A 17,283-nucleotide genomic window follows, 5' to 3' on the forward strand; every position below is an offset into this window, starting at 1 on the left:
AGCTCTTCGATGGACAGCGCGCGCGGCGCGGGCGGCGTCTCGGCGACGGCGCGCGGATGACGTCCTCGATGACGTCGCGGCGTCGCGCGCGCGCGCGCCAGGGGCGCGCGCGCGCGCTCGGGGGCGAGGCGCGCGCTGGCGAACATCGTCGCGATTCGCGAGCGCGCGCGCGAGGCGCGGTGCGACGCGTGCGAGGCGCGGTGTGACGCGGACGCGAGTGGATAGAGTGCGTCCAAATGCGTTGCAAGGGACGCGACGAGACGCGACGGCGAAGAAACGCTCACTTTTGGCCGAACAAAGACTTGAACGCCTTGATGGCGTTGGTGTTGATGAGCGGCTCGTCGAACTTGTCCATGAGCTCGGTGAATTCGGGCTGCTTTTGCACGAATTCCAAGCTCGGGTCGGTGCGAATCTTGCGGTAGTCGATCCAACCCGCGGACATGCATCGCTTGAGCGCGAGCAAGGATTCATCCGCCTTGCCGAGCTTGGAGAAGCAGCACGCGATGTTGTACTGAGCGACCTTGTAGATCTCCGTCGTCTTGGAAAAATCGTCACCCATGTAGTTCTTCGGTTCCAACGCCGCGACTTCCTCAAAGACGATTAACGCGTTGTCGAAATCCTTGCCGTTGTAAAGCTCGATGGCTTCGTCGAACATGTCTAATCTCTGGTTCTCCAACTCGCGCTTTTTGGAGTAGTTGTTCATTTGTTGTTCCTTCGTCCCGGCGCCGTAGTTACCACCCGCGCGTTCGCTCTTGAACGCCGAGCTCTTTTCGGTTTGTTGAAGCGCCGACAAGTCGCCGTCCATGTCCGTCATCTTCAAGTAGATGTCGCCGTTTCTATTCTTAATCGCGTACATCACCTGTCCGTACGACTCAGCGCCCCAGATCTCATCCCCGAACGACGCGCTCACGGCTTCAATCTTATCGCCGACCTGGAATCGGTCGTAGATCGGGTCCGTGGGGACGAAGACGACGTACGCGCCGCCGTCGTTGCCTCGGTTAAACTTCAGCTCGATCGGCTTCGGGAGCGTCGCTGTGTGGAAAGGAAACGCGCGTTTCATCGTCAGTCATCGCGCGCGAACGAACACACGAAAGTGGCTCTGGGCGTACCTTCGTACGTGTCCCCCTTGGCCGCGCGCACGACGGAGAACCGGCGCGCGATGTGCGAGTGACGTCGATCCTTGGTGAAAGTGGATAACGACGCCGTGTTGAGCGCCGCGGCGCGCTGGGCGTGCAGAGCGGACATAAATGCGTGCGTGTGCGTACGCGCGGGGCTCGTTCGCGCGGAATAGGCGCGCGCGGTGACGACGGAGCGTCGAGAACTGTGGAACGAGGCGCTACGGCGACGAGATAAAGCGCGAGCGGCGGCTGAGAAGCGAGGGATGACTTTCGCGCGTTGTGTGCGTTACAACGAACGACGAGCGATGGTGGCCTAGGTGTGAGGAAAAAGTAACGTCGTGTGGTCAGCGTCTCGAATGCGAGCAAACGCGAGATTGGATTTAGTCCGTAATTTAGTGACGTTCGCGCCGTAAGGATGCGCGCTCGTCGTGGAGTCATTGGACCACAAACCGGTTGTCTGGCCGGCGTCCCGCGAGCGGGACAAGATTGATGTGCGCGACGGAAGTAAAAAGATCATCTCCACCGTTAAGTAAGGAGCGCCTTAGGCAAAGTCGCGGGAGGTTTTGTCGAAAAAGCGTCCTCGGTTGGACTCGGACGTTTGGCCGTCGGAACGATTCGGCGGCGGCGGTGCGGTGTACAAAGCCTCGGGAAGTTTGAAGCAATGTAATTAGTGTTCATTCACGACGTCTTAAGAAACGAGTTGTTCGTCATCGACTTCGTACGCCACACCTCGCACACCCGGTATCGTTCGTTCAATCAAACATTCGTCCGCAGGAAGAAAATCTCGCGACGAACCAAAGCTCATTACTTCTTAGAGGTTGATTAAGCCTCACGGTGAAATCAGCATCGGTTTTTGGAATCACGGCAAAGCGTTCATCGCGAGCGAGAAAACGTAAGCAATCGTCGAGAGATGTCGCGCTGACGATTGAGCAGGCGACTGTGGATAGCAGCCACCTACTCACCCATGTCAACGCTGTCGGCTGTACCTTAGAACGACGGGAGAGCAGCACATGCGGCCGAAGCCTGATCAGCCCTCTGCTTTGTCAAGGAAACGAGGACGAGCAAACCGAATCGATAGAACGCGCCGTGACACGTACCTGGCGTTCACGACCCTCAATGGTAGTTTTTGCCATGCCTGCGAATGAAAGAAAAGAGGCGTAAAGGTGAGTCTTGCGCGCGTCGTCGAACGAATGTGGTGGAACTACGGAGGAATTTCGACGACTTGTAAACGCCAAAGCTCCACGGAGAGCCCATCCCCTTTTAATCTCGCCTTCGCTCAAAACTGACACGCGGAATTGAATCGCGGGGGTTCTAATTCCTCGATTCTCTGCGGGCAGCTCTGCAGCGAAGGCTTTCGCCGACGAAAAATACGTCGCGTCGTTCGTCGTCCCGTCCCCGAGCGAGCACCCGTTCACGACTCCCACGGCGCGATCGCCTCAGTCGAAAGATGGTGAATTATGTTTTGATTCTTCACGGTGTTCAGCCAGTATGGACACGTTTACATCCCAGACGTCGGCCGCTTCGATCCCGGGCGTTGCTCTCGCGCGAAGGCCGCCGACGACGCCGACGACGACGCGCCGAATGTGAAATCGAATAAGGGCGCGCGTCGAGTCGATTCCCCCGACGCGCGCGTGACAATGATCGACCTCTCTATTCACTCTCGGGCGCGTTAGGTTTCCCTTCGGACGCGCGGCATGGCGGTTATCAGCCGCCCCGCGACCCGTACACACAAACGCCCGCGCGCGCGAGAAAAACAACCGAAACAACCAACACCAACAATCCCTCTCCACCGCGTCTCGGCCGATATGCTCAATTGACGTCACGACGACGCGCGCGGTTTTATTCCGGGTAACTAATCCGGCCGCGCGCGCGTCTCAGTAGCCAAGCGTAAAAGTTTTCGTCATCGACGTTCGGGCGATTGATGTTCGCGTGGCGTGATTCTTCGCGTCGAGGTCTCGCGCGTCGTCGTCGACGCGCGTCGCGTCGCCGTCGCGCGCGTCGCGTTCGCGCGCGTCGTCGCGCGCATCGCGTCGTCGTCGCGCGCACCTCGCGTCGCGTCTCGCGCGTCGTCGCGCGCGCGAAGTGCGGCGCGCGCGCGCGCCGGCGGCGGCCCAATAAACCACGCACAATACGACACCACGGGCGATTTTCGCTCGAAAATGCCGCGCGCGATAAATCGAGGGTTTTGCGCGAGGTGTCGCGCCCCGGCGAGGCGGCGATCGCGCGTCGTCGATCCGCCTTTTAGCGACGCGCGACCGTCCGTCGACACCATGGGGGTGCGTCTCGCGACGCTCGACGCTCGACGCGATGCGCTCGACGCGCGCTCGACGCGCGCCGCGGATCTCGCGTCGCGCGCGCGACGCGCGACGACGACGACGACGCGACGCGAACGCGACGCTAGGGCTTTGAGCCCTCGCGCGCGCCGTCGCGGAAGACGACGATGCGCGAGCGCGCGTCGACGACCGCCGACGCGCGAGACGAGTGAAAACGTAGAAGAAATACTGACGAATCGCGCGCGAGTCGTTCGCTCGATAGGCTTACAAGTATGTGGAAGAACTTTGGAAGAAGAAGCAATCCGATGTGATGCGCTTCTTGCAGCGGATTCGCGTGTGGGAGTACCGGCAGTTGCCGTCCATCTGCCGCGTGACGCGACCGACGCGACCGGATAAGGCTCGACGACTTGGATACAAGGCCAAGCAAGGTTTCTGCATCTACCGCGCGCGCGTGCGCCGCGGTGGACGCAAACGACCGGTGGCGAAGGGTCAGGTGTACGGGAAGCCGGTGCACTGCGGTATCACGAAGTTGAAGTTTGCGCGCAACTTGCGATCGGTCGCGGAGGAACGCGCGGCGCGACGATGCGGCGCTTTGCGAGTGTTGAACTCGTACTGGTTGAACCAAGACTCGGTGTACAAGTACTATGAGGTGATCATGGTGGACCCGATGCACAAGTGCGTGCGCAACGACCCGCGCATCAACTGGATCTGCAACCCGACGCACAAGCACCGCGAAATGCGCGGTCTCACGTCCGCGGGGCGCAAGTACCGTGGCTTGCACGGCAAGGGTCACAACTTCACCAAGTCTCGTCCGTCCAAGCGGGCCACCTGGAGAAACAACAACCGCTTGTCCTACCGTCGCTACCGTTAGAACAGGGTTTCGAAGAAAAGTTAGTCGAGCACCACTTTTTAGCATATTTGCTTGCTTGCGAATTTGTAATTACATCTTGGCGAGTGAACTTCCTTTAAGTAGTCTTGAACTCTCGCGAATCGTACAGAGGGATTATAGTGGCGGCGATAAAGCTCGCTCGCGACGGCGCGACGTCGGAGGGCTTACACTTTCTTGGCTCGAATCGCGGCTTGCGCCGCGGCGAGACGTGCGATGGGCACGCGGAACGGCGAACACGAGACGTAGTCGAGACCGCTCTTCGCGAAGAACTCGACAGAGATCGGTTCGCCACCGTGCTCACCGCAAATCCCAACCTTCAAGTCGGGGCGCGTGGAGCGACCGCGCTCAACGGACATTTGGACGAGTTGCCCGACGCCGTCGACGTCGATGACTTGGAAAGGATCGTGCTTCAGCACACCTTTTTCGAGGTACGTGGGCAGGAACTTACCCACGTCATCGCGAGAGTAACCGAACGTCATTTGCGTCAAGTCATTCGTACCGAACGAGAAGAACTCGGCGTGTTTGGCGATTTCATTCGACAACAGCGCCGCGCGAGGAATCTCGATCATGGTACCCACGCGGTATTCCACAGAGTCCCCACGCTCGCCGAAGACGACGTCCGCGGTTTGACGAATCAACGCCACTTGATCTTCGAGTTCGGCGACGGTGCCGACGAGCGGGACCATGATGTCGGGAATCGGCGACGCGCCCTCGGCTTTGGCTTCGCACGCGGCTTCGAGAATGGCGCGAACTTGCATTCGCGCGATTTCTGGATACGTGATGGCCAATCGGCAGCCGCGGAAACCCAACATCGGGTTCACTTCGACGAGCTTTTCGATGCGCTCGACGATGTCTTCTTCAGTCTCGCCAGTGTCCTCGCTGAGAAGTTGAACGACGTCGTCCAACTCGCCGTCGGGCAAGAACTCGTGAAGCGGAGGATCGAGAAGGCGAATGGTCACCGGCAAACCGCTCATGGCGTGGAAGATGCCCTTGAAATCATCTCGCTGGAACGGCAACAGCGCATCGAGCGCGGCTTCGCGGGAGGGCGTGTCCTTGGCCATGATCATCCGACGCACGGTTCGAATGCGCTCGCCGCTGCCAAAGAACATGTGCTCCGTGCGCACGAGACCGATGCCTTCGGCACCGTTGGCGCGCGCCGCGGCGGCATCTTCGGGCGTATCGGCGTTTGTCAGCACCTTCATGTCACGGAATTCGTCGACCCAAGACATGAACGTGCCCAAATCTTCGCTCACAGTCGGTGGCATGAGATCGGCGCGACCGCGAATGATTTCGCCCGTGGTACCGTTCAAGCTCAACCAGTCGTTTTCATGAAGCGTGACGCCACCCAAAGTGAACGTGCGCGCGTGCTCGTCGATGGACAACTCGCCGCAGCCAGAGACGCACGTCTTACCCCAGCCGCGAGCGACGACGGCGGCGTGCGACGTCATGCCGCCGCGCGCGGTCAAGATGCCCTCGGCGGCGTCCATGCCGCCGACGTCCTCGGGCGAGGTTTCGACGCGAACCAAGATGACCTTGCGACCTTCGGCTTTCGCGGCTTCGGCGTCTTCGGTGCTGAAGACGATTTGTCCGACGGCGGCGCCCGGTGACGCGGGCAAGCCGGCGCCGATGACGTCGGCCTTGTACGCGCCCTCGTCTTTAAACTGCGGATGAAGCAGTTGATCGACGTGCGTGGGTTCGACCATTTGCACGGCTTCTTCCTTGGTCACCAAGCCTTCCTTCACGAAGTCGACCGCCATTTTCACCGCGCCCGCGCCCGTGCGCTTGCCCGAGCGACATTGAAGCATGAAGAGTTGGCCGTCCTCGACGGTGAATTCGATGTCTTGCATGTCTTTGAAGTGCAATTCCAAGAGTTCCGTGTTCTTCACCAACTGCTCGTACGCCGCGGGCAACGCGTCCTTCATGGTTGAGATATCGCTCGGCGTGCGAATGCCCGCGACGACGTCCTCGCCTTGAGCGTTGACCAAGTACTCGCCGTAGAGCTTATTCTCGCCCGTGCTCGGATTTCTCGTGAACAACACCCCCGTTCCGGAAGTCTCGCCCATGTTCCCGAACACCATGGCTTGAATGTTCACAGCCGTGCCTCGCAAACCGGTGATCTTGTTGATGGCCATGTACTTCTTCGCCCGGTCGCTGTTCCACGAGTCGAAGACGGCGTACGTGGCGAGACGCAACTGCTCGAGCGGATCTTGCGGAAACGACACGTTTTCCGAGGCGTACACCCCCTTGTAGATCTCAACCAAGTCGCGCAAGTTTTGCTCGCTCAGTCCTTCGTCCGAATCCACCCCGACGTCGCGCTTCAGCGTCTCCAGCGCGTGTTCAAACTTGCCGTGATCGATCCCCATGACGACGTTGCCGTACATGTCGAGAAATCGGCGATACGAGTCAAACGCGAAGCGTCCACCGGCGCGTCGAGCCAACCCCTCGACCACGGAATCGTTCAACCCAAGATTCAGCACCGTGTCCATCATCCCCGGCATCGACACCGCCGCGCCGCTCCTCACGGACACCAACAGCGGATTTTCCGCGTCCCCCAGCGTCTTCCCCAGCGCCGCCTCCACGTGCGCCAGCCCCGCGACCATCTCCTCCCACGCCCCCTCCGGCAGCGCCCCACCGTTCGCGTGAAAGTCCGCGCACGTCTCCGTGTCCACGGTGAATCCCGGCGGCACGCTCAGCCCGACGCGCGACATCTCCGCCAGATTCGCCCCCTTCCCTCCCAGGCGCGCCTTCGCGTCGCGCGCGCCCTCCGCCCGTCCCCCTCCGAATCGAAACACCCGTCCGAGCCCCCCCGAGGCCGCGTTCGCGATCGCGCGTTCGCTCGCGTCCGTCGCCTCGTTCCCGTTCGCGTCCGTCACCGACGCGCGCGCGCCGCGTCGCGCGCGCGCCCCGTTCGCGCGCTTCCGCGTCGTCGACGTCGGCGCCATCGTTTTCGCGCCGGTTGGCCTTCTCGCCGTCGGCTGCGTCATCGTTCGCGTCATCGATCGCGCCATCGTCGGTTGTCGCGACGGTCGGCGCGCGCGTGAACGTCGTTCGGACGTACCCCGAACGATCGGTCGCGCGCGCGGCGCGTGCGCGTGTCGCGGCGTCGCGCTTTGACGCGCGCGCGACGACGATGCGTCGATCGAGCGGCACCCTCCCTCGCGAGGGGCCTCGGGGCCTCGATCGATCGCGCGGCGCGCGAAAATAGCGCTCGAGGCCCCCTGAGTACGGGTTTTCGGCGTTTTCCGGGTGTCGGGGCGTGCGTGGCCCGGGGGTCGGACACACGGGTGTGTGTAAACAGTCATTACGTGTATTTATTTATTTATGCATGTACGCATCGCGACGCGCGCGATCGCTCGCCCATGCCGCCGTCGACGATTCGCGCGCGCCGCATTGATTCGAACGCGTCGTCGCAAAACATGGGCGTGCTGTGGGCGCTTCCGGTGCCGTACGCCCGCGCGATGCTGCGCGACACCTTCGTCGACGCGATCGCGACGCGCGTCTTGGCGCTGTACGGCCTCGTCGCGCTCGGGACGTACGCGATGCCGAAACTGTGGGTGCAGATGATGCCGGCGCAAAATTTAAGGAAAAAGTACGGCGCGACGTGGGCGCTCGTCACGGGCGGGTCGACGGGGATCGGACGATCGCTCGCGGAGGCGCTGTTGGATCAAGGGCTGAACGTCGCGATCGCGGCGCTGGACGACGAGGCGCTGGTGGAGACGACGAAGGCGCTGCGGGAGCGACACGGGGCGAAGCGCGAGGTGCGGGCGATCGCGGTGAACCTCGGGGATCGCTCGGGAGGGTACGTGGACGTCATCGCGCGCGCGATGGAGGACGTGGACGTGCAGTGCGTGTTCAACAACGCGGGGTTCATGCTGACGGGGTTTTTCGATAAGCAACCGTTGGAAAAGTTGAACGCGAATCACGAGTGCAACGCGACGAGCGCGATGCGAATCACGCACGTCTTCGTGACGAGAATGCTGGAGAAGAAACTGCGAGGGTGCGTGGTGTTCACGTCGAGCGCGGCGGCGTGTCAACCGACGCCGTTTTCGGCGCTCTACGGCGCGACGAAGGCGTACGTATCCTCCTTCGCGGCGAACATCGGCGTCGAGTTGAAATCTCGCGGCGTCGACGTCTGCGCGGTGCATCCGTCGCCGGTGGCGTCCCGTTTCTACGACAACGCCCACAAGTTGGATTCGTTGAACTTTTTCATGAAGTTCGCGGTGAAGCCCGAAGAGCTGCCGACGGAGATGTTCCGCCCGATCGGTCGCGTGTTGTGGCACGACGTCGGCGCCGTCGCCGTCGGCTTTCGCATGCTCCTCAAGCTCCTCGACTACGGTTTCTTCGCCACCCTCATCTCTCGCTTCGCCCACTTCATGGGCGATTACAAAAAGAACGTGTAGATTGTCATCGCATCGTCGTTTCACCGCGAATCGCGCGCCGCGCGACGAACGAGCAACACCGAACCGCCGCGCGCCGACGAGCAACACCAAACCGTCGCGCGACGATCCAGCCCCACAACCCGTCGCCGCGCGCGATGCCGCGCGAACGGCGCGCGACGCGCGCGCGCGCGTCGATCGCGACCGCACCGCGCGCGCTGTGCGCGCTGTGCGCGCTCACCGCGTGCGCGTTCGGACGCGTCGGCGTCGCGCGCGCGTCGCCAATCGTCGACACGAACGCGACGAACGCGACGACGACGCGCGACGCGACGACGGAGATGACGATCGAGCGCGCGCAAGAGTTGATGCGATCGGTGCGCGCGCTGGTGAACGCCACGGTGGGGGGAATCGCGAGCGCGCGGGCGGAGGAGGGGTTCGCGGCGGCGCTCGCGGCGTTGGAAACCGAGGCGGCGAACGCGAACGCGACGGCGGCGGAGGCGGCGATGCGGGCGAGCGCGAGAGGGGAGTACGGACAGGCGCTGGACATACTGGATGATATCCTCGAGGATTTCGTGAACGCGACGGCGTCGGCGAGGGGCGTGGGGGAGTTGGGGGAGGCGTTGCGGGCGCTCGGCGAAGCCGCGGAGGCGGCGAGCGAGGCGAAGGACGACGAGAGCGAAGGCGCGTCGGTGGGAGACGGTGAGGACGCGTCGGAATCCGATGGGAGGGAAAGTTCGAGTTCGAACGATGCGTCGACGCCGAAGGCGAAGTCTGAGACGAAGGAGGAGGACGACGCGGCGAAGCAGGCGGCGCTGATTAAAAAATTAGAGGAGGAAAACGCGGCGCTTCGCGCGGAACAGTTGAAGGCGGAGAACGCGGCGTTGCGGAAGAAAAACGCAGAACTAGCGGCGGCGGAGGAAAACGAGACGGCGAAGACGCGCGTCGACGCCGATGACGATGAAAATCAGGCGAAGGAGGACGGCGACGACGACGACCACGGAGACAAAGAGGACGAGGCCCCGGAGGCGGCGCCGTTTCAAGGCTTGAGCGAAGACGCAAACGACGAATCAGCTCCCGCGCCGAAAAAGTCTGTCGCGGGCGCTACGTTTAACGCCGCCGTGAGCGTTCACAGCCAATCGCCCTGGCTGTGGTACTCGATCTCGTTCATCCTTCTCGCCGTCGTGGTGACGTCGTACGCGCACTCCCACCTCGAAGCCGCGGCGAACGAGCGACCGGCGTCCTCGCTCGAACTCGGCGCCTCGATCGTCCGCGCCGAAAAAAACGTCAGCGCGAAAGAAATCGGCCGCGAGATGAGCGTGAACGATGAGTTTTGGAAGAGCTCGCGCCCGTCGTCGCCCACTCGCGACGTCGGTCGCGGCACCGGTCGCGACTCCGGCTCCGCCGGTCGCCGCGTCGGTCGTCGCGTCGTCCAGCAGCGCGGTCCGATGACAGCCGAAGAGCGCGCCTTTTACGACGAACTTTGACGGCCCTGTACCAGTATTTAAGTGTAAATGATTCGCGCCGCGAGAGCAACCGTCCCCAGAGCGCGCCGCGGCGCGCCGCGATGTCCCGCGCGACGCCGCGGATCCGCGCCGTCGTCCTCGCCCCGACCCGCGTTCGTTCGCGCGCGCGAGCGATGCCCACCGCCGTCGCCCCGCGCGCGTCGCCGCATCCCGAGCTCACCGTCTTCGACTTGGACGCCTGCACGTGGGACAAAGAGATGTTCGAGCTGCGAGAAATCGTCGACCCGACGCGCTCGCGCCGCGGCTCGCTCGGTCCCGACTGCGGCGAAGGCGTCGTGGCCGCGATGAGCGGAAACACGCCGATCGCGCTGCATCCCGGCGCGCTGCGGGCGTTTCAACAGATTTGGCTCGGGACGCTCGAGACGCGCGCGGCGGCGGCGTCGAGCGCGGACACGCCGCTCGCCGTGCGAATCGGACGCAGCGCGTTGGACGTCTTGGAGGTGTTTCCAGGCGTGACCGTCCGGCAGGTCTTCGCCAAAGGTTGGCCCGAGGGATTCGAGGGAAATTTGCAAATCGGTCGAACGCCGCCGCTGTCGCCGGACAAGGCGCGGACGCACTTTCCGATTTTACGACGCGAGACGGGCGTCGCGTACTCGCGCATGCTGTTCTTCGACGACTGTAACTGGGGCGACCACTGCGCCGCCGTCGAGCGCGGGTGCGTGTGCGAGGACACCGGTCTCGGTCCGGTGGTCGTGCGAACGCCCAGAGGTTTGCGCGTCGACGACTGGGAGCGCGGCTTGAGCCTCTACGCCGCCCGCGTCGCTTCCTGGAACGACGCCGCGTCCTGACCGCGCGACGCCGCGTCTCCCTCGCGAGCCGCGATTTCGTGATTATTCGTTCGTATTGTTTGTCGTGAGACTTAGCCGAATCCGTAGCCACGCCGTTCGCTCGCTCGCTCGTTTCGCGCCGTCGCCGTCGCCTCGAGCCGAGAAGATCTCGCCTCGTCCGTCCCTCATCTTCCTCACGTCGCGCCTCGCGTCGCGCCTCGCGTCGCGTCATCGCGACATGAAAGTCACCGCGTTAACGCTATGGAAATCTAACGGCGCCGACGACGATCCTAGCTTCCTCGGCGGCGCCACGGACGTCGCTGAATTTGGATTCTTCCAGCGCGCCTCGGTGCGCGAAATGTTGATCTTTATCTCTCGAACCGTCGCGAAACGCACGCCTCTGGGCGCGCGACAGAGCGTGCAGCAGGACGCGTACATGGTGCACGTGTCGAATAAGTCGGGCCTGGTCGCCGTGGCGGTGATGGATGAGGAATATCCGAGCAGAAGCGCGTTTTGCGTGCTGGGCAAGATGATGGACGAGTACGAGAGCGCGAACGGCGAAGGCGCGAACGAGGCGTGGCGCGCGGTGCGCGAGGATAAACCCGAGGGAGGACGCGCGAGTGAGATGCTGGAGGAAATGCTGGTGAAGTATCAAGACCCGAGCGCGGCGGATAAGATTTTGAAGATTCAGAGAGAGTTGGACGACACCAAGGTGGTGTTGCACAAAACCATCGATAGCGTGTTGGCGAGAGGGGAAAAGTTGGATAATTTGGTGGATAAGAGCACTGATCTATCGCTGGCGAGTCAGATGTTTTACAAACAGGCGAAGAAGCAGAATCAGTGCTGCACGATGATGTGATTTTTCGTCGGTTGTCATGAAAGACGCGAGCGTTTCTAGAAGGCTACGTTTCCTACTGCGCTAATAATTCTCTTCTACTCCGACGATCGCGCGCCCGCGCGCTCGGCTAAATACTCGTACGCATCGTACACGCGCTTAAACCTCGCTTCCGCGATCGGTTTCTTTTCGTCGTCGTGTCTATCCGGATGCCATTTCAAAGCCTGCTCGCGAAGCGCCGTCTTCAACGCCTCGGGCGTGACGAACTCGCTCGACTTCAACCCGAGCGCCTCGCAGTGCTCGCACCCGGCGCGCGCGTAGAACCCATTCGCATCCACCCGCGCGCGGTCTCCACCACCCTCCCGCGAGCCGAAATACGCGCGAAAGAACGCCTCGTCGCCGTCGTCGCGAAGCCTCGAGTCCGCGAAACCGCCGCCGCCGCCTCGCTCTCGCGCGAACCTTCGAAACAACCGCGCCCCTTCCCGCGCCGTCTCCCGTCGCGCGTCGCGTCCATCATCAAACGCGCTCTCCTTCTTCCGTCCACGAATCTCGAACCCATCGAAATACCCCCCCACGTGCGTCCGCGCGTTTCCGTTTCGCCTCGCGCGCGCGCCCTCGCTCGCCTCCGCCTCGGCGAATCTGTACGTCCGCAGCCGCCGCTTCGCCTCGCTCCGCCTCGACCGCGCGCGCGCGCGTTCCTCGAACGTCGTCGTCGCGTTCGTCGTCGTCGCGCTCGCCGTCGCGTCCTCCCTCGTCGTCGTCGTCGTCGTCGTCGTCGTCCTCGTCGTCGTCCCGCGCGCGCCGCCGCCTCGCGCGCCGCGCGCGCCGTCGTCCGCGACCGCGCGCGCGAGTCCGCGCGCGAACCCCTCCGCGCGCGTCGCGCACCGCCGCATCGCGCGCCGCGCGCGCGCGCCGTTCCGCGCGCCGCGATGCGCCGCCGCGCGCGCGCGTACTTTGCGATCCACCGCCGCCGCGCGCGCTCGAACCTCGCGCCCGGTTTCGCCGCGCGCGCGTCGACCTCGCGCCGAGGTTCGTCGCGCGATCGCGCGCGCGATCGGAACCGAACCGACAAAAAATGGAGCGCCGACCCCCCACTCGCGACGAGTCCGGAACCAATAAATCGAAGGATGCGATCGCGTCCCGCTCGCGCGTACTTTGCGCGCGCTGAACGCCAAGAGCGACGCCCGGGGTGCCGCGCGCGCGGCGCGACGATCCGGCGCCGATAGACGCGTCGCGCGCGCGCGTCGACGCACACCGCGACGGTCGACGCGCGCGCTCGCGCTCGCGATCTTCGCGCGCACTTTTGTGCGTTCGTTTTCGCGCGTCGGAAGCGCGAGCACGCGGTCGCGCGGGCGCGACGCGCGCCGCGAACGCGCCGCGCGCCGCACCGCGCGCGCGGACCCTGGACGAGAATCGTCGTCGCGATCGCGGTCGCGCGTCGACGCGCGACGGACGCGGGCGTCGCGAGCGCGCGAGAGGCGCGCGTCGCGTATTCTCGCGTCGATCGCGCGCGCGGGCGCGCGCGAACGGGCGCGCGTCGGCGATCGTCGGGGCGGAAGAGGCGATCGCGCGGATCGCGGCGGTTCGTCTTGGTGACGTTTTGGTGACCCGGCGCGCGGGACGCGGCGGCGGCGAGCGACGCGGTCGTCGAAGGCGACGATCGCGAAGGCGCGCGGACGGAGGAGGCGTGGAGACGCGGGCGGGCGACGATGGAGACGATCGAGCGGGCGAGAGGGCGCGGAGACGCGAACGACGGGACGACGAGTAGGCGCGAGGCGCGCGGGGACGCGAACGAGCGAAGCGAGACGACGGCGAGCGAGGACGCGATGGAGACGGGAGGGCGAGATGAGGACGCGAACGCGATGGGAAAGGATGACGGGAACGGTAAGGGGGTCGTGCATGGGATGTCGATATCGGCCGCGATCGCGGCGAGACCGACGATGGACGCGGAGTTGACGACGAAGGCTGTCGTGTCGCACGCGTTGGCGAAGAACGCGCACCTGCGAAAGGTTGCGGGCGAAAGCGCGGGCAAGGATCCGAAAAAAGGGAAACCAAAGAAAGAGAAACCGCCGAATCAGTCGCGAGAGAACCGGCGCGTGCGACAGTTTCGGAGCGCGTCGGAGATTTCGCAAGAGGAGCTTTCGAGTTGCTTTCATCTTCCATCCGAGGCTGCGTGCCGAAAGCTCGGCGTCGGTTTGACGGTTTTGAAGCGCCAGTGTCGCAAATACGGCATCGCGCGTTGGCCGTTCCGCAAGATGAAATCGCTCGATCGCCTCATCACGAACGTGCAAGCTGGAATTTCGCCAGGCGATCAGAATAAACTTCTCGTCAAATCGGTGGAGGAGCTCGAAGATCAAAAACGCAGGATGGAGGAATGCGCGGTGTTGGATTTGGACGACACCACAAAGAAATTGCAGCAGGCGTATTCGAAGGCTAACCACAAGGCGCGAAGAAATCGAAGCGATGCGTCGCGGATTCGAGCCGTCGCCGCGGCGCAAGCCGTTCGCGAGCTTCAGGCGCGCGCTCGAGGCGGGTACGGAGAAGAACCGAACGGTGCGAGCGGCATGCTGTTGGACCTCGCGCACGAGCTCGCTATGGGATCAGAAAATGGAGATGACGACGACGAAGGCTCGTCGGACGATGGGTTCGACAACGAAGACGAAGATGTGACTACCGATGCGGACGCCGGCGCTTCGACGCCGGCGTCGCGAGGGGCGAAATCGGCGAGCGGCGCGACGACTCCGGATAGAATCACACCGACGAACAACAGCGATGGAACTCCGTTGCAAAGTGCACCGCAACTGCTGAGCAACACGCCGAGCGACGCCGGTGCGGCGATACCGAACATTGTGAAGGACGAAGGCGGCGACGGCGGCGCGCCGTCGTCCAACGTCATGGTGCAGAAAGGTTCGGCAAACGCCAATGAATTCGTCAAGGTGGACAAGGTGCTAACCGCGGTGCGAGGCACGTGGTCTCCGGCGCGACCAGCGAGAAAAACTGATGACTTAGACGGTGCGGAGGCGTTTCTCAGTCCAGCGAGCAGGCGCAAAGGTGGTAAGTTGGGAGAGGCGTTGAGCGACGACGAATACGAAAAGATCACCATGTCGGTGCAAAAACGACGAGGTCGTCCTCCTGGACCATCCAAGCGCGGACGTAAGCGTAAGGGTGCCGAAGTTGAAGACGACCCACTCGCCTCGCTCGCCGCCGCCGCTTTGGATTCCATGGGCACGACGAAGAAGACAGCCGTCGCCGCGACGCGCGGACGTCCGAAATCCGTGCCTGCTGCGGATAAAACGAGCAGACTCACCGCGTCTGGAAAGATTACCGCGGCGTCAAAGTACAGGATGGACGTCCCCGCGGTGACGGAAGATCACCCGGCGTACGGCTTGACGGCGGGCTTCACCGCCAAAGGCGCGAGAAGCGGCGTCGCGTCACGACTCAGTCAAGTCGAGCGCAGCGACCTCGAGCACTTGCTCCGCGAACGCCTGAAAAAAGGTAAGATGGCGCTGTGCGACGCGTTCGGTATCGCTCCCGCGGAATACGACCAACACTTCGACCCAAAGCTTCAAGCCACGTCGCTCACGAACGCCGTCGAGAAGCTCGCGGTGAAGAGCGCAGCCAAAATGCGCCGCCTCGAGGCGTGATCTAGCTCCCCGTATTTCGACAATAATTGTAAGATATGCTCACGACCGAATCGTGCCCGTCTCGCGTCGCTCGCGTCTCGATTTCGTCGCGCCCGCCGAGTCGCGCTCGCGTTCTGGACCCTAAGCGTCGTCGCGCCCGCCACTCTCGAGCGCGCGCCGTCTTCGCACGATGCCCTCCCTCAGCGCCCCAGGCACGATCTCAAAGATCAGCGTCACCCCGTCCGTGGTGTTGAACGTGTGCGACAGGTACGCGCGCGCGCGAACGCGCGGCGACGAAACGTCACGACGTGACGAACCTAAAAATTGCGGCGAACGTGAAAACGACGCGAAAGCGACGTCGCGCGACGCGCGCGGACGCGATGACGCGCGCGAGAGCGATGTGACTGACGGTCGTCGACGCTGCGCGAACGAACAGCTACGTGCGACGCGGTGAGGCGGTGGACAAGGTGATCGGCGCGGTGCTCGGGACGGCGACGACGACGGCGGACGGTCGCGTCGTCGTCGTCGCGCGCACGTCGTACGCGATTCCGTGCCACGATCGCGATGGGGAAATGTTCGTGGACGTTGAATTTCATAAGACCATGCTCGGATTGCACGCGAGGGTGAACCCGGAGGAACGCGTGGTCGGGTGGTTTAGCGCGGGGAGCGTGACGCCGGAGGCGCGAGCGCTCGTGCACGAATTCTTCGCCAAGGAAGCGCTGAATGGGACGCCCGTGCACGTGATGTTAGATGCGGACTTCACCGGTGCTGGAAACGGCGGGGAGATGCTCAGCGCGAGCGTCGGGGACACGGTGCTGGCGACGACGGATCGGGAGAGCGGCGAGAGCCGATCGGCGGGCGTGTGGTTTAGCGAAATCGAGTGCGAGGTGGATCTTCAGCAAGCCACAAAGTTGGGCGTCGAATCGCTTCGATCCGCGAGCTCGGCGAAAGACGACGACGACGTCGCTGGGCTGGCGCAGACTATGGGTAAATTGGGTAAGCTGTTGACGGACGCGCAGGCGTACGTCGACGCGGTGGTGCGCGGCGAACGTCAGGGCGACGCCGAAGTCGGTCGCGCGCTCTCCGCCGCGCTCGCCGGTGTCCCGCAGCTCACGAAGGCGCAGTTCGACAAGGTGTTCGGAGACAGCGCCGAGGATGTGATGATGGTGCGGTACTTGACGAATTTGACGAGGACGCAGCTCACGCTCGCGGAAAAATTGCACACCGCCGCGCTCATCGTCTAAGCGTCGTACCAGTACACTAGTTTGTTAATACTCGAGCCAAGGAGAAAATCATTCGATTCGTTCCCGTCGCGCCCGCCGCGACGTCGTCTCGCGCGTTCCTTAACGTGTTTTCGCCGCGACGTCGTCTCGCGCGTCGCTCGTTATTTTACACTTCATTCTACACGCGTCGCGCGTCGCCTCCCCGCTCCCCGCATCGCTCGGCCCCATCACCTCCCCGGCGTGAACGTCTCTCGCAGCGCCTCCCCTCCCGAGATCGACCACGTCTGTCTCTGCTCCACGATGAGCCCCGCGTCCGCGCTCCCGTCGTTCGGTCTCAACTTCCACGTGATGTGTCCCTCGTACGGCGGCACGCGCGGATTCCAAGGCAGTTTCAGGTATCCCTCCGCCCTGTAATCCCCCTCGATCGTCGTCGCGTCCACCAACCGCAAGTCTCCGATCAACCGCACGCTCGACCGTCGCTCGTCGAACAGCGCGCGCACCGCGCGCAGGTACCGCTCGAGCCCTCGCACGTCCGTCGTCGGATCGACGAACCGACAGTCGCGCGCGAAGATGGCCTCCGTGAGCTCGCCCGTGACGAAGTACTGCCGCGTCGCGACGTCCTCGCGCAGCGTCGCCATGGTTTCTTCCGCGCGTCT

General features: G+C 63.5%; 13 protein-coding genes across 13 annotated transcripts; 8 read left to right on the forward strand and 5 right to left on the reverse strand.

Annotated features, from left to right (window-relative positions):
* Positions 1-280: 280 nt before the first annotated feature.
* OSTLU_35995 (predicted protein) lies at positions 281-1,060 on the reverse strand (the record flags this gene model as incomplete). Its single annotated transcript, XM_001416265.1, has 1 exon — positions 281-1,060. One exon carries the CDS (start codon positions 1,058-1,060, stop codon positions 281-283), a length of 780 nt encoding a protein of 259 aa, XP_001416302.1.
* Positions 1,061-1,607: 547 nt separating this feature from the next.
* OSTLU_29853 (predicted protein) lies at positions 1,608-1,775 on the forward strand (the record flags this gene model as incomplete). Its single annotated transcript, XM_001416024.1, has 1 exon — positions 1,608-1,775. One exon carries the CDS (start codon positions 1,608-1,610, stop codon positions 1,773-1,775), a length of 168 nt encoding a protein of 55 aa, XP_001416061.1.
* Positions 1,776-1,870: 95 nt separating this feature from the next.
* On the reverse strand, positions 1,871-2,372 carry OSTLU_29854 (predicted protein; the record flags this gene model as incomplete). The annotated part of the gene is made up of 3 exons (XM_001416266.1): positions 1,871-2,153; positions 2,216-2,253; positions 2,307-2,372. The coding sequence occupies 3 exons, from the start codon at positions 2,370-2,372 to the stop codon at positions 1,871-1,873; spliced, it is 387 nt and encodes a 128-aa protein (XP_001416303.1).
* A 1,016-nt stretch (positions 2,373-3,388) lies between these two features.
* On the forward strand, positions 3,389-4,262 carry RPL15 (Ribosomal protein L15, component of cytosolic 80S ribosome and 60S large subunit; the record flags this gene model as incomplete). Its single annotated transcript, XM_001416025.1, has 2 exons — positions 3,389-3,394; positions 3,654-4,262. The coding sequence occupies 2 exons, from the start codon at positions 3,389-3,391 to the stop codon at positions 4,260-4,262; spliced, it is 615 nt and encodes a 204-aa protein (XP_001416062.1).
* A 49-nt stretch (positions 4,263-4,311) lies between these two features.
* Positions 4,312-7,388, reverse strand: OSTLU_29856 (predicted protein). Its single transcript, XM_001416267.1, has one exon. It carries the CDS (start codon positions 6,986-6,988, stop codon positions 4,445-4,447), a length of 2,544 nt encoding a protein of 847 aa, XP_001416304.1. The 5' UTR covers positions 6,989-7,388; the 3' UTR covers positions 4,312-4,444.
* Positions 7,389-7,843: 455 nt separating this feature from the next.
* Positions 7,844-8,680, forward strand: OSTLU_36064 (predicted protein; the record flags this gene model as incomplete). Its single annotated transcript, XM_001416026.1, has 1 exon — positions 7,844-8,680. The coding sequence occupies one exon, from the start codon at positions 7,844-7,846 to the stop codon at positions 8,678-8,680; it is 837 nt and encodes a 278-aa protein (XP_001416063.1).
* A 314-nt stretch (positions 8,681-8,994) lies between these two features.
* Positions 8,995-10,140, forward strand: OSTLU_29858 (predicted protein; the record flags this gene model as incomplete). Its single annotated transcript, XM_001416027.1, has 1 exon — positions 8,995-10,140. The coding sequence occupies one exon, from the start codon at positions 8,995-8,997 to the stop codon at positions 10,138-10,140; it is 1,146 nt and encodes a 381-aa protein (XP_001416064.1).
* A 152-nt stretch (positions 10,141-10,292) lies between these two features.
* On the forward strand, positions 10,293-10,967 carry OSTLU_29859 (predicted protein; the record flags this gene model as incomplete). The annotated part of the gene is made up of 1 exon (XM_001416028.1): positions 10,293-10,967. The coding sequence occupies one exon, from the start codon at positions 10,293-10,295 to the stop codon at positions 10,965-10,967; it is 675 nt and encodes a 224-aa protein (XP_001416065.1).
* A 217-nt stretch (positions 10,968-11,184) lies between these two features.
* On the forward strand, positions 11,185-11,805 carry OSTLU_14089 (predicted protein; the record flags this gene model as incomplete). Its single annotated transcript, XM_001416029.1, has 1 exon — positions 11,185-11,805. One exon carries the CDS (start codon positions 11,185-11,187, stop codon positions 11,803-11,805), a length of 621 nt encoding a protein of 206 aa, XP_001416066.1.
* A 74-nt stretch (positions 11,806-11,879) lies between these two features.
* On the reverse strand, positions 11,880-12,340 carry OSTLU_29861 (predicted protein; the record flags this gene model as incomplete). The annotated part of the gene is made up of 2 exons (XM_001416268.1): positions 11,880-12,223; positions 12,337-12,340. The coding sequence occupies 2 exons, from the start codon at positions 12,338-12,340 to the stop codon at positions 11,880-11,882; spliced, it is 348 nt and encodes a 115-aa protein (XP_001416305.1).
* Positions 12,341-13,035: 695 nt separating this feature from the next.
* OSTLU_29862 (predicted protein) lies at positions 13,036-15,439 on the forward strand. Its single transcript, XM_001416030.1, has one exon. It carries the CDS (start codon positions 13,491-13,493, stop codon positions 15,423-15,425), a length of 1,935 nt encoding a protein of 644 aa, XP_001416067.1. The 5' UTR covers positions 13,036-13,490; the 3' UTR covers positions 15,426-15,439.
* A 405-nt stretch (positions 15,440-15,844) lies between these two features.
* On the forward strand, positions 15,845-16,648 carry OSTLU_86356 (predicted protein; the record flags this gene model as incomplete). The annotated part of the gene is made up of 1 exon (XM_001416031.1): positions 15,845-16,648. A coding segment is annotated over one exon (804 nt), but the record flags the coding sequence as incomplete, so codon positions are not given.
* Positions 16,649-16,854: 206 nt separating this feature from the next.
* Positions 16,855-17,265, reverse strand: OSTLU_29864 (predicted protein; the record flags this gene model as incomplete). Its single annotated transcript, XM_001416269.1, has 1 exon — positions 16,855-17,265. The coding sequence occupies one exon, from the start codon at positions 17,263-17,265 to the stop codon at positions 16,855-16,857; it is 411 nt and encodes a 136-aa protein (XP_001416306.1).
* Positions 17,266-17,283: the final 18 nt, after the last annotated feature.

The sequence above is a fragment of the Ostreococcus lucimarinus genome, chromosome 2 (genome assembly GCF_000092065.1).
Source record: "Ostreococcus lucimarinus CCE9901 chromosome 2, complete sequence".
NCBI classification, from domain to species: Eukaryota; Viridiplantae; Chlorophyta; class Mamiellophyceae; order Mamiellales; family Bathycoccaceae; genus Ostreococcus; species Ostreococcus sp. 'lucimarinus'.